Raw genomic sequence first — 15,156 nt, 5'->3', positions numbered from 1 at the left:
CAAATGTTTTCGTTACGATTGATTTAAATTCTTGACGGATCTGGTGCCAATGGCTTCAGTTTCTCTCCGTTGTGCACGGGTTCCGTCATTTTGACAGGATGAATACCGTAGTCGACTACATAAACGACGGAACCCTTCCACAACGGAGACCAACTGAAACCATTGGCACCGTATCCGTCACCATTGAAATCAATGGTGATGGAAACGGAAACCTTTTGGTTTCAGTTCAGTCAGGGCTCCGTTCCGACGGAAAGCTCCCGTCGCAACGGAGCCCTGAGGCAGACGTGAACATAGCCTTACATGTTTATAATGACATTTGACAAGGCAGATTAAAGGTGTTCTTTACTTTGACAGCTGCTATCATAGGCCAAAGACCTGATTACACCAACCAACTCGTTGATCGGCGCTCATTTGCTCCTGTCACACGGAGCTATGTATGGGGACGAGCGGTCGTTACTCCGCTTGTTCCCATCCGTTATCATGGCAGCGCGTCTCCCTGTTTACACACCAAGATGCGCCACCGACGACGATAATATTTAACTTTTTTTAAAACGATACGATCAGCCGATGAACGAACGTCTGCGCGTTCATCTGCTGATCGCTGCCATGTTTACACAGGACAATTATCGGCAACGAGCGTTATATGAATGATTGCACGATAATTGCCCAGTGTAAAACCCCCTTAAGTCCCATACAGGTAAAGCCATGCCTCCTGCTTATAGATACTTACCTGTAGTGCTACATCATTATAAAATATATTTATTATACGGAGTGCCATCCAGCAGGACTGTGCGTTTAGAAGTCACAGCACCATTGCAAAACTGTTTATATGGAGGAGGCAGCTATGGAGCCCGGTTGCTACTGTAAGGCTTCGTTCACATTTGTGTCTGGTTTTCGTTCGTGGGTTCCCCTGACGGAAAGATCTGACGGAACCTATGAGCCGAAACCATAGCTTTCAGTTTGATTTTAATGGTAATGCTTCCGTTGCAAATGGTTTCTACTTGTCTCCATTCCTTAAGGTTTCAGTTTTGTTGGCGCAATCAATACGACTACAGTCGAGTACGCTACTAATTCCACCAAAAAAAAAAAACAGAACCCTTACGGACCGGAGACAAACAAAAATCATTTGCAACGGAAGCCTTTCCATTGAAATCAATGGTAATGCAAACGGAAACCTATGGTTTCCGTAAGGTCTGACGGACCCACAAACGGAAACCTGACGCAGATGTAATCGGAAGCCTCTGCTGCCAATGTGTCACTGACGTCACTATGAGTGTGTGAAGGGTCTGAAAATATGGGACAGTCCTATATATTTTATTTTTTATATACTTCTCGCATCCATCGACTCTAGTCTATGGGGGGATACGTGATAACGCCCCCCGCGCGGGTGCACCTCGGACATGAGAAACAGCAGTTTTTCACGTCTGAGATTGGCCACATTCGTGTGAACATAGCCTTACTCTCTGCTGTGCATTAAGCTGGCGTACACAAGAAGGTCTAAAATAGCCGACTGACCATTTAGGCTGACCACACGTGACACGTGATGGCGGAGTGCTGCCTGGCAATAAAAAGGGAACTGATTTTGGCGTTTATCTGTAGTCGTCAGCTGGAACTAGACGTGTTGTGCATGATTGGTCAGTTGAGGTCAATCATTTGCTACTTTACACAAACACGGTTTGTTGTATCATTAACCCTTTGTATGTTTCTGATCGGCTAGTTTATGGTATTTTAGAGTTTTTTGCAGGCAGAAAATTCAGAATTTTTAGGCAAATTTTGATCTGCCTGCACGCAGTTTGCCGAGTTTTTCGCCCGTGACCGCGGAGCACCGTGGGCAAAAACGCGAAAAAACACACTCTCTACCTCCCATTGATATCAATGGGAGGTCAGAGACGTAAACACCTGAAGATAGGGCATGTGGCTGCTTTCTCCCGCTCTCGGGAAAAAACAGTCTTGAAACCAATGTGAGATGTTTCCGCTATTTTTTTGCACGTTCTCTGCGTCAAATAAGGGTATGTGCACACACACTAATTACGTCCGTAATTAACGGACGTATTTCGGCCGCAAGTCCCGGACCGAACACAGTGCAGGGAGCCGGGCTCCTAGCATCATAGTTATGTACGACGCTAGGAGTCCCTGCCTCGCTGCAGGACAACTCTCCCGTACTGAAAACATGATTACAGTACGGGACAGTTGTCCTGCAGCGAGGCAGGGACTCCTAGCATCGTACATAAGTATGATGCTAGGAGCCCGGCTCCCTGCACTGTGTTCGGTCCGGGACTTGCGGCCGAAATACGTCCGTCAATTACGGACGTATTTAGTGTGTGTGCACATACCCTAACTCTGTGTGAACAGGGCCTTAGTCTGACATGATCAGTTGTGCAAAAAAAAATAAAACAGCTGAAGGGAAGATTTTTTACAACGCTTATGACGGTAAGGAGTCAAATCGGGTACATTTAAAGTGTAGCTAAACTTTTGACAAACCTCTGACGTCATAGTGACACATTAGATGTGTGGATTGGTGCTCACACAAGCCCTTCATCTGCTTCGTTCTAGCGATTGGTGGGGGTCTCAGCGCTCGGACCCCCACCAATCCAAGCTTCTGACATGTCACTATGACAGAAGTTTGAACGTTTAGCTACACTTTAAACTTCACATTATTGTGGTTATGTGTTTTAATGCCAGAATGGCATCTTCATCAGACCAGTGGATCGTCCCGCTGCATGTCGAAGGTCAAAACATTCGTACCATTGATCATCCACATTGTGCAAGTTTATGACCGACTTTAGAGGGAAGCTGATTGGTCAACTGCCCTGACCAACAGGGAAGCTCCAAGTCCTGGTGGAGTCTGTCTACTTAGGATCTAGTATGTTGGGTTTTAACCTGTCCCATCCGCTGTTCCCATGGAGTTGTCTGGCAGCCATAACGGGTGGTCTCGACTTGCGGCTGTGATGTTGGCGCAATAATGTGCCCATAATCTCAAGAGAAACCGTCCTTATAGTAACTTAAAATAGTAACTTACGTTTTTAATGTCAAGATCACTGTGAAAATGATTTTTAACAGTATAATTTTTAATTTTTTTCATAAAAACGCTCCATTCACAGGACCACAGTTTCTCTGCTCTGTTCACTGTCGTCCTCCGCCTGAGGATTCTCTATTATTTTTATTTCTTCTTGGGAGCAGAAGAAATAAGTTTTCTTTAATGGGACAAAAGTGACTTAAGAAAAATGGTGCATATTTAGAACAGTTTTTTTGCTTTCTTGATGGTCTGTTTCTTCCACTCTGGCAGAGCCTGGAACTCCGTACGAGACATGCCGAATATCCCTGTAAAATCCTCCGTGGTCAGATATTCCTGCAACAAAACGGGGACGTTACTGAGATAGAAAGCAAAAGCTGAAGATTTACCAAGGACTAGAAAGCTGCCCCTCGTAGAACTGAGGATTATAGTGCAATACATTACTGGGGATCGTTTACTATTGCTGAGAATGAAAAGGTTTGTCCTGGAATCCCAAAAAAATGACACTACGCACGCACTGACACACCATGGACTGTGTCCGGCATTGCAGTTGGGCCCGATTGACTAGAATGCGTTCTAGTAGTTATATTCTTGTATATAGGAGCAGTATTATAGTAGTTATATTCTTGTATATAGGGGCAGTATTATAGTAGTTATATTCTTGTATATAGGGGTAGTATTATAGTAGTTATATTCTTGTATAGAGGGAGCAGTATTATAGTAGTTATATTCTTGTATAGAGGGAGTAGTATTATAGTAGTTATATTCTTGTATATAGGAGCAGTATTATAGTAGTTATATTCTTGTATATAGGAGCAGTATTATAGTAGTTATATTCTTGTATATAAAGGGCAGCATAATAGTAGTTATATTCTTGTATATAGGGGCAGTATTATAGTAGTTATATTTTTGTATATAGGAAGCAGTATTATAGTAGTTATATTCTTGTATATAAGGGGGATATACATAGACTTTGATATTGCATTTATCAGATTACAGCCCCTCTCACCTCTTTTCGGCTGGGGTCCACTCCAGTAGGCAGTTCCTCTGCTGTCTTGTTGAGCAGAACCTCAGCAGGGAAGGTCTGGAACACTAATGAGCCAAAGTTAGTTTGGGCCGTGAAGGATTCCAGCTGCGTCTTGTTGAATTCCTGTAACAGACGGAGATTTTCATAAATGAACGTTGTAGTCAAATCACAGGAATATGAAGAGACTTGATCCAGAACTATTTTTCCAAAACAGTTAAACACTCTTTACTTTGCTCGGTGAACTTACAACTGACCCTATAGATTATATAGAGCGACATCATATGGCTGATCAGTTGTCTGTCCGGTTGTTTATATGGACGCCAACCTCAAAAAATGCTTCTGATGCAATAATAATATCACCCTGAAGTATGGAAGAAGTTCAAACCTTTCCGTTATGCTTTTTCTGTACGTCGGTCCCACTCCTGGGTTTGGCTCACAAATACGATTTCAAAATGCTGAGAAAATTAGTGTGAATGAGGCCTTAGGCTACATGCACACATTGCGTATTCTGCTGCAGAAAATACGCAAAACCACACAGGACGAATACGTTGCGTAAAATTAGACTGTATCTGCCCTGGTAGCCGCAGGTAATAACATCCGAAAAACCGCACCAAATTGTACTAATGGTGACGCGATTTTCCCTACTGAGCGTAGCTCGGCCTCCTGTGATGATGCTGTAGTCCATGTGACTGCTGCAGCCTGTGATTGGCTGCAGCAGTCACATGGGATGAAACGGCTTCCTAGAAGGCCGTGCTGCGCTCAGAAATGAGGATTGCGTCGGCGTGACTGCTGCAGCGGCCTGTATGAGCTTTATTATTTTGAAATAAAAAAACATTTTTTTTTTAATTTGCAGTTATTGGGGTGGAATCTATGCATTAACCCTGCAAAAGGCCATCCGTCCCCGTCCCCCCCCCCCCCCCATATATATCACGTCCAATTGTACTAATAAGACATATGGACAAGGTTTAATCCCCCCTCGCAGCATGAAGTCTCGGTCATAGAGAGAGAAGCTGCAGCTGCAGCTACATCCCCCTCCTCCCCATTTTCTGGTTTCTGTATTATATTAGATGGATTTTTGGTATTGAAATGAAAGTTTGTGCCACTTTGTATCGATATTCGGCCGTATTTTCCTGGGTTGGATATGCTGCAGATTTTTCCACAACGTGTCTGACCTGTGGGAACAAACCATTTAGGTGTCTATTCACACAGCGCAGTCGAATTGCATTTTTTTTGCTGAGATTTTCTCAAAATTAGAGCAAAATGCTGCAGCTTTGCAACCAATTTGGGAATTTTTTTTATTTGAATGTGACATATGATTAGTAAGCAGGAAAAGGGAGATGGAGGGAGCAATTTTCCTTAATCCCGCTCTTGCTCCACCACGCATCCCTACGGTATTTTGGTGATTTGTCATTGAGTCATTATCTAAATCTCTATTGGATACTCACTGAGGCGATCTGATCAATCTCGTTGTCATCTCCCAGTTCGGCTTTCAGGTCCTCGTATGATTTTGTGTTCTGTAAAATAAGTTGAATATTTTTCTAGTTGTCAATTACCGCTGGATAAACAGAGGGGAATAAAAACCGTTACCTTTCTACCCAAAACAGCGCCACACCTGTCCACAGGTTGTATGTGGTATTGCAGCTCGGACTTAATTACTTCAATGTAGCTGTGATGCAATACCAGACACAACCCATGGACAGGTGTGGCGCTGGTTCTGGAAGAAAGCAGACAATGTTTTCTAATCCTGGACAAACCCTTTAAATATACAAAATGAAAAACATATAATGGCTCAGTCTACGTGTTGGCCGGGTGCAGCGAGACATTGTATAGATGAATCCCGTACCTCCCATTTAAATGGATCCCACGCGTGAAACCAGCCGGTGAATGTTGGGGGCTCGAATCCTTGCTTTACTACAATAATTGGGGTGTTGATGTCACGAGTCCCGGGGTGAGTCTTCAGATACTCCTGAGCTGTATATGCGGCGTCTCTCTTTTCTGTTTCATTGGCGTTTTTTCCAATCCATAAGAAGATCTACGAGGAACACGTACAATAAAGATCTCTCCAAAATAATAATAAATATGGGATCATCTAAAACCTTCTGTAATAAAACCTTCTATTCAATTGTTTCTTCGCTAAATCTGATTCGTGGAAAGCTGGGTGACAACCAATATGGCTGCCAATATGTCTTTCTTAGCGGTTGTCACATCCTTCCCAGGTGACGGATCTGTCCAGTTACACATGATGAAGCCGACGCTCCTGTGTTGCATAAATTGCCAAACCAGCTGTAAGATCCGGTTATCATGGGACGGATACGCTGCGTAAAAACCATGCAGCGTATCCGATCTGGAACCCGCAGCACATTCCATCTGAAAACCGCACCACATCGTGTGTTTTTTCAGACGGCGTTTCCGCTGCGGTAAACGGCTGTAAAAAAATATGCTCATACTTAACAACAATCTGTTTATGGCGACACGTACTCCCATCGTTGTGTGGTCTGGCGTCCCTTGATGATGACGTAGCCCATGTGACCCCCTGCAGCCTGTGATTGGCTGCAGCGGTCACATGGGATGAAATGTCATCCCAGGAGGCCAGACTGCAGGAAGGAGGAAAGCGTTCTGGGTAAGTATTTTTTTTATTTTCCCGAGTTGCGATTTTTGTGACGTAATCGCTGCAAAAAAGTCGCAACACTTTGCTTTCTGTTGCGGGTTTTGCAACGAAAAATCAACCAAAACGCAGAATATATTGACATGCTGCAGAATTAAATTCCGCACCGTAGGTCAATTTATTAACGTTTACGCTGCGTGGGAGTCCGGCCTAAGGGGTAAACTGAAGCATGCAGATTTTTAACTCGTGTCTGAACTCCTAAGGCTGAATTCAGATGACATTGTACAAACGCTGATGTGTAAAACTGCTGTCTTTCCCATCCGAGTTGCACCCGTCTGGGTCCCATTTTCACGGATCCCCATAGACTAGATGCTATGCAGCGATGCATGACTCGCAGTAAAATGGGACATGTTCTATTTTCAACAGACCCTTCACGCGGTCCATTGAAACAGCGTCCGTGGGAACAGCCACATTGAAGTACATGCGTCCGTGTGACGGCCGTTACACGCTCGTCTCAATTTGGCCTAAGTGACTGGCAGACATGCCGTATAAGAGAATTTCTGTACTTAACCCCTTAGTGACCAGCCCATTTTAGGCCCTAATGACCAAGCTATTTTATTCGTTTTTCTATAGTCGCGTTCAAAGAGAGAACTTTTTTTATTTTTTCGTCTACATAGCTGTGTGAGGACTTGTTTTTTGCGGGATTAGTTGTACTTTTTAATAGCACCATTTTAAGGTACATAAAAAAATTATATTAGCTTTTAGTAACTTTTTGGGGGGGGGGGATTATAAAAAAAAACCTGAAATTCCACCATTGTTTTAAATTGACGCCGTTCACTGTGCGGCGTAAATAACATGTTACCTTTATTCTCTGGGTCGGTACGATTACGGCGATACCACATGTGTAGAGGTTTTTTATGTTTTACGACTTTTGCGCAATAAAAAAACACTTTTGAACTAAAATTATTTGTTTTTGCATCGTCGCTTTCCAAGAGCCGTAACTTTTTTATTTTTCCATCAATGTAGTGATTTTTTGGGCTTGTTTTCTGCGGGACGAGACGTAGTTTTGATTGGTACTGTTTTGGGGTGGATGGGACTTATTGCAATTTCGCCATTGTTTTTTGCGGGTTTTTTTTACGGTGTTCACCTTGCGGTTTAAATTACATATTAACTTTTTATTAATGGAGTCATTACGGTCGCGGCGATACCACATATGTGTACTTTTATTTATTTTTTACACTTTTACTAAATAAAACCACTTTTTATGGAAAAAAAATGGTTTATTTTTTTTACTGTAATTTTTATTGATAATCTTTATTTCACATTTATAATATATTTCACTAGTCCCACTAGGAGACTTTACTGTGCGATCTTCAGATCGCTGCTATAATGCTCTGCTATACTTCGTATACGAGCATTATTGCCTGTCAGTGTAAATCTGACAGGCAATCTGTTAGGACGTGCCTCCAGCGCGTCCTAACAGGCATATGTCCAGGGCAGACCTGGGGGCTTTTATCAAGACCCCGGCGGCCGTGACACCCCATCGGAGACCCGCGATTGCATTCGCGGGCCGCCGATGGGTGACAGAGGGAGCGCACTCCCTCTGTAAACAAGTTAAATGCCGCGGTCGCTATTGACTGCGGCATTTAACAGGTTAAACGGCCGCGATCGAAGTAAACTTCGATCGCGGGTGTTGGAGCAGGAGCCCAGCTGTCACCAAACAGCAGGCCCCCGGAGACCCGTGCAGGAATTAGACTAGGCTCACGTGAAAAGGCGTCAGCCTAGCCTAAGGCCCCTTAGTGACCAATGTGAAAAGGCGTATTAGTGGTCACTAAGGGGTTAAGGGGGTTTTCTGTAAATAAAGTTTATTCAATCTATGATGAAAAGTTCTACAACTTTGTAATACGCTTTTTGTTTTAAATCGTCATGATTTCAAGATCTCTGCTTGCTCTTAGTAAATGCAAACATGGGTGAAAATAGGCAGAGTGTAGATACCCTAAAACACATGCTAAATTTAGCGCTTACCATGTATAGTATTTTTTTTTATTTTTCAGCAATTTTTGGCGCATTTTGCTTGGTAAATCTTTGGAGCACATAGACCAGCAGACAAGATCCAAACTGTGGTCACCAGGAATATCCTCTCATTCTTACCTGATCCCAAGCATCCAATAAAAAGACATCATCTTCCTCCAAATCTTCCTGGTGGAAATCTGAGATTTCAGTTGCACGAAACGTTCCTGTTTGATTGGAGCATTCATACAGACGTGGGGTGATGTCCAGAACTTCTTCCTGCAGCCTAGAACCGTAGAATACACGGTGAGAAATGACACGGAGATACATTGTTTATCATCTTGTGGAATTAACACCTTAAATAGTAAATCTCCAGCCTAGAACAACATTTTATTGTTTAATCTGAATAGGTCCAAAACTCTCTGTCTCATTTCTTAATATACCGTCATATAGTCAGAAGCTCAATTTTTCTGATCCGGAGCTCCAAATCCCCTGCATAGTCATAGAGTTAAAGGGGTTACCCAGTCGCTAAAAATTAATGGCCTATCCTCAGGATCGGCCATCAATAGCTGATGGGTCAGAGTTAGGCCATCAATTTTTAGCGACTGAATAACCCCTTTAAAAAATAAAATTCTGTCTGCTGCAGCCACCACTAGAGGGAGCTCAGTGAATACGGTTTATACATTGTGCTCAATAATAACTCCGTGAGCTCCCCCTAGTGGTAACTGCAGTTAGCGAAAATTTGATAATGTAATGCTAGACTATGCAGGTGACTGACTTCTTCGGTCTGAGATAAGTAGTTGGCCGCACTGGTTTCTTTTGTGCATCAATAACTCACCAGGTTAGTATAAATTCTATAGAGACAACACGTCACCTCTGCTACATCTGTATCTTTAGATTATATATGAACATAACAGAATGCTTGTATACATAGCAGGACACACTTTGCTATACCTCTTACTGCTGGCATACTGGCTCTTGCCGCCTAGTGCCAACCAGAACTCCGATGATTCCTGTCCCTCAGCCACCACCACCTTCTCTCCTCTGGATATGATGTCAGCCACGTTTTTGGCCATATCTCTCTCGTCGCCGCTACATCCCTGTAGAACACATGAACGAACCTCCATTAAAATGCAGGAACTATACATTGCCTCCAGCGCAGACAATTCACTTACTTGAATGGAAGTTTCTATGATTAAACAAAAGTTCTCCGAAACGTACATGTGAATTTTTTTTGTCTTAAAGGGGCAGTGTTATCGTGGTCAGCGCTGCTCTAGTAGACATCATCAGATTAGCTTCTCCGGACCAGGTCTCAATGAGCTTCAAAAGTGACAACTAGAGTCTGATATGTGCACAGAGCAGTTGTCACTTCCCTTCCCCTACTCCTCTTAGCTGCTCTTATAAAATTACTCAACAGGTGGCGACAATGAGCAAAGGAGAAAGCTCCTCCCAGAATATGGACTATATGCTCCATCCTGAGGCTTGATGGGAGTGAGTGAGAAAAAAAAAAACCTCTTAAAAAAAAAAGAATATATTTATCATGTCATATGGGAATATTTACCGCACCATTGGTGTTAATATCACTAGTAATTGGAAACGCCCTTTAAGGGGTTTATTAGGACTTGACTTTACATTACTTGGTAGGGTCTAACCCCCAGAACCTCCAACGACACAACAAGGGGCCCCCTCATTGCAGTGTCCAGCACAGCGACATCTATACACGTGTGCTGGTGCTGCAGTAAAGGGGCCTTTGTGCTAAAGGGAGTGCCACTGACCCTCCAATCCTCTGATCAGCAGGGGTCCCACTGATCATTCATTGATGACCTCGCTTAATCATAGGCCATCAATGTTAATTCCTGGAAAACCCCTTTAAAGGGTTATCCTCATCTTAGATATAGATGTCGTATCATGGGGATATGCCATAAATGTCGGCTGTTTGCGGGTCTCAGCTCTGGGACCTGCGTCTGTCAAGAGAGTGGGGGTCTGCGGTTCTCTCTATTCACTTCTATAGGAGTTACGGAAATAGCCAAGCAGGTTGGGGGTCGTTCTCCAAAACAGGTGCGAGTCCCAGAGGTGGGACCTGCACCTATCAGACATCTATAAGATATCCTGTGAATATGCCATATATGTCTGAGACGGGAATACCCCTTTAAGGAAGAATTTATTAATTTTATAACCCTATCCCACTATATTAGAGATAACTCCAGTGTAAGGTACTTGATGGCTGCTGATTTTACCTTGCCGCACCACAGGTAGCAGGCCCCCTTCGTCTTTAGGACAAACACATCGTTAGAATTAAGAGATGATGCCCGGACAGGGACTTCGAAGGCCTTGGTGTTGTATTCATTGGTGCCATGCACATGGAACAATCTGATCTCGGGGGGAGCATAGTCACTCTCCGTACGGGAAGTACCACCCTGGAGATCAAAAACATTGTCACGCCACAGACACCATTCTATCTTCTGTGGTGAGTACTATGCAGTATAACAGTCCAGTCGGTCAACAGTCCATCAGCAGTCCATCAACAGTCCTTTACCGTAACACAATGCGCTGATGTAGTAACAATGTATAAATCTATTCATGGGTCCTTTATGTTCTAGAATGCCTCTTACCTCATACACCACCATCTTGCCTTTAAATATGGCCATGAGGTGTGAGGGTTCCTTCCCCATCGTTACTCGTACTTGAACTGGTTGTCCATCATATTGCTGATCCAGGATCACGGCCTGATATGCAGATGCAGCAATCTCGTCCTGGCTGGCATGGCGGCCCTGTGTAACCATACATCCAAGAGCGGTTCATATAAGTCACAAATATCAGGATTAACATCCAAGATTATGAATCACCCATTCAACACAATCCACATGTCTGTGTAAGAGGGGTGAACATGGCTGATAAGTGATTGTAGTCTGTGTAACCTGTATTCTGCTGGACTATGCGTATGCTGTAACTGAAGTTTGTTATTACTGTTATTCGTCTGGTTATATATGTAGAAGGAATATTTTTACTAATGAATAATTTGACAGATTGTACTGAGTATGTCCAGAAAGCCCAGCATAGGAGGAAAGTTCTAGAAAGCAAGAGGAGCAGCAGCAGGAGGAGCTCTGTGCTAGAGGAGCAGGAGGAGGAGCTCTGTGCTAGAGGAGCAGGAGGAGGAGCTCTGTGCTAGAGGAGCAGGAGGAGGAGCTCTGTGCTAGGGGAGCAGGAGGAGGAGCCCTGTGCTAGAAGAGCAGGAGGAGGAGCTCTGCTAGAAGAGCAGGAGGAGGAGCTCTGTTCTAGAGAAGCAGCTCTGTGCTAGAGGAGGAGGAGATCTGTGCTAGAGGAGCAGCAAGAGGAGGAGCACTGCTAGAGGAGGAGGAGCTTTGTGCTAGAGGAGGAGCACTGCTAGAGGAGGAGGAGCTCTGTGCTAGAGGAGCAGCAAGAGGAGGAGCACTGTGCTAGAGGAGCAGCAGGAGGAGGAGCTCTGTGCTAGAGGAGGAGGAGGAGCTCTGTGCTAGAGAAGCAGCTCTGCTAGAGGAGGAGGTGGAGCTCTGTGCTAGAGGAGCAGACAAGAGAGTGAAGGAAGAGGGACTGCAGAGAAACTCATGAGAGGAGAGTATAAGGCTGGATTCACATGAGCATTGTTCGGTCCGTAAAGGACGGAACGAATTTCAGCCGCAAGTCCCGGACCGAACACACTGCAGGGAGCCGGGCTCCTAGCATGATACTTATGTACGACGCTAGGAGTACCTGCCCCGCTGCAGGACAACTGTCCCATACTGTAATCATGTTTTCAGTACGGGACAGTAGTTCCACGGAGAGGCAGGGACTCCTAGCGTCGTACATAACTATGATGCTAGGAGCCCTGCTCCCTGCAGTGTGTTCGGTCCGGGACTTGCGGCCGAAATACATTCCGTCGTTTACGGACCGAACATGCTTGTGTGAATCCAGCCTAAGGAGACACTACAGAGAGACCCCTGAATGGAAAGTCTGAAAAGAGATAAGCAGAGAAAACTGTGGAAACTGAGACATCTGCAGGAGTGGCTGAGAACTGCTGGGACTATTTGCAGAGACTGATATAGTGTCACTGTATAACCCACAGACACTCATTTCTGAAGTAAAGTTGTGTAAAATCTGCCACCTGTCTGGTTCCTGTGCTCATATATTGCACTGGTTGTGTCACTCTTACATCTGAGTCCTCCTTACCTGCCAGATGTAGATCATGTAATGGTACTTGTTGTTGACCAGGTACTTGTAGAGAACCAGGTAACAGTCTCCACCATAGAAATGTCCCAACCATTTTTTTTCTACTGGCACCAACTCTAGATTCTCAATTCTGTACACCTGAATACAAGAAAGATATATGGGCACTCAGTTACCATCAAAGACCAACTATATTCTTGTACATAGGGGGCAGTATTATAGTCTTTATATTCTTGTATATAGGTGCAGTATTATAGTAGTTATATTCTTGTATATAGGGAGCAGTATTATAGTAGTTATATTCTTGTATATAGGGGGCAGTATTATAGTAGTTATATTCTTGTATATAGGGGGCAGTATTATAGTAGTTATATTCTTGTATATAAGGGGCAGTATTATAGTAGTTATATTCTTGTATATAGGAGCAGTATTATAGTAGTTATATTCTTGTGTATAGGGGGCAGTATTATAGTAGTTATATTCTTGTATATAGGAGCAGTGTTATAGTAGTTATATTCTTGTATATAGAGACAGTATTATAGTAGTTATATTCTTGTATATAGGGGGCAGTATTATAGTAGTTATATTCTTGTATATAGGGGCAGTATTATAGTAGTTATATTCTTGTATATAGGGGCAGTATTATAGTAGTTATATTCTTGTATATAGTGGCAGTATTATAGTAGTTATATTCTTGTATATAGGGGCAGTATTATAGTAGTTATATTCTTGTATATAGGGGCAGTATTATAGTAGTTATATTCTTGTTTATAGAGGGCAGTATTATAGTAGTTATATTCTTGTAGATAGGGGCAGTATTATAGTAGTTATATTCCTGTACATAGGAGCAGTATTCTAGTAGTTATATTCTTGTATGTAGGGGCAGTATTATAGTAGTTATATTCTTGTATATAGGGGCAGTATTATAGTAGTTATATTCTTGTATATAGGGGGCAGTATTATAGTAGTTATATTCTTGCATATAGGGGGAAGTATTATAATAGTTATATTCTTGTATATAGGAGCAGTATTATAGTAGTTATATTCTTGTATATAGAGGCAGTATTATAGTAGTTATATTCTTGTATATAGAGACAGTATTATAGTAGTTATATTCTTGCATATAGGGGGAAGTATTATAATAGTTATATTCTTGTATATAGGAGCAGTATTATAGTAGTTATATTCTTGGTTATAGGGGCAGTATTATAGTAGTTATATTCCTGTACATAGGAGCAGTATTCTAGTAGTTATATTCTTGTATGTAGGGGCAGTATTATAGTAGTTATATTCTTGTATATAGGGGCAGTATTATAGTAGTTATATTCTTGTATATAGGGGGCAGTATTATAGTAGTTATATTCTTGCATATAGGGGGAAGTATTATAATAGTTATATTCTTGTATATAGGAGCAGTATTATAGTAGTTATATTCTTGTATATAGAGGCAGTATTATAGTAGTTATATTCTTGTATATAGAGACAGTATTATAGTAGTTATATTCTTGCATATAGGGGGAAGTATTATAATAGTTATATTCTTGTATATAGGAGCAGTATTATAGTAGTTATATTCTTGGTTATAGGGGCAGTATTATAGTAGTTATATTCTTGTATATAGGGGCAGTATTATAGTAGTTATATTCTTGTATATAGGGGCAGTATTATAGTAATTATATTCTTGTATATAGGAGCAGTATTATAGTAGTTATATTCTTGCATATAGGGGGAAGTATTATAATAGTTATATTCTTGTATATAGGGGGCAGTATTATAGTAGTTATATTCTTGGTTATAGGGGCAGTATTATAGTAATTATATTATTGTAGATAGGGGGCAGTATTATAGTAGTTATATTCTTGTACATAGGGAGCAGTATTATAGTAGTTATATTCTTGTATATAGAGGCAGTATTATAGTAGTTATATTCTTGTATATAGGGGGCAGTATTATAGTAGTTATTCTTGTATATAGGAGCAGTATTATAGTAGTTATATTCTTGTATATAGGGGCAGTATTATAGTAGTTATATTCTTGTATATAGGGGCAGTATTATAGTAGTTATATTCTTGTATATAGAGGCAGTATTATAGTAGTTATATTCTTGCATATAGGGCGAAGTATTATAATAGTTATATTCTTGTATATAGGAGCAGTATTATAGTAGTTATATTCTTGTATATAGGAGCAGTATTATAGTAGTTATTTTCTTGTATATAGGAGCAGTATTATAGTAGTTATATTCTTGTATATAGGGGGCAGTATTATAGTAGTTATATTCTTCTATATAGTGAGCAGTATTATAGTAGTTATATTCTT

The 15,156-nt window shown here is 41.9% G+C and overlaps 1 protein-coding gene across 2 annotated transcripts in view; it reads right to left on the bottom strand.

Annotated features, from left to right (window-relative positions):
- Positions 1-2,992: 2,992 nt before the first annotated feature.
- Positions 2,993-15,156, bottom strand: part of VIL1 (villin 1) — a 43,102-nt gene continuing 30,938 nt past the window's right edge. For both annotated transcript variants that reach the window (XM_075829102.1, XM_075829103.1), the window contains exons 12-20: positions 12,841-12,978; positions 11,268-11,426; positions 10,893-11,072; positions 9,610-9,755; positions 8,797-8,941; positions 5,884-6,072; positions 5,486-5,554; positions 4,023-4,163; positions 2,993-3,349 (exon numbers count right to left, since the gene is read on the bottom strand). In XM_075829102.1, the coding sequence (XP_075685217.1) occupies positions 3,236-3,349; positions 4,023-4,163; positions 5,486-5,554; positions 5,884-6,072; positions 8,797-8,941; positions 9,610-9,755; positions 10,893-11,072; positions 11,268-11,426; positions 12,841-12,978 (1,281 nt within the window). In that variant the 3' untranslated portion in view covers positions 2,993-3,235. The remainder of the gene's footprint in view (positions 3,350-4,022; positions 4,164-5,485; positions 5,555-5,883; positions 6,073-8,796; positions 8,942-9,609; positions 9,756-10,892; positions 11,073-11,267; positions 11,427-12,840; positions 12,979-15,156) is intronic.

This window comes from Rhinoderma darwinii, chromosome 6 (assembly GCF_050947455.1).
Source record: "Rhinoderma darwinii isolate aRhiDar2 chromosome 6, aRhiDar2.hap1, whole genome shotgun sequence".
NCBI lineage: Eukaryota > Metazoa > Chordata > Amphibia > Anura > Rhinodermatidae > Rhinoderma > Rhinoderma darwinii.
This window is presented reverse-complemented; position numbering and strand designations above follow the sequence as displayed.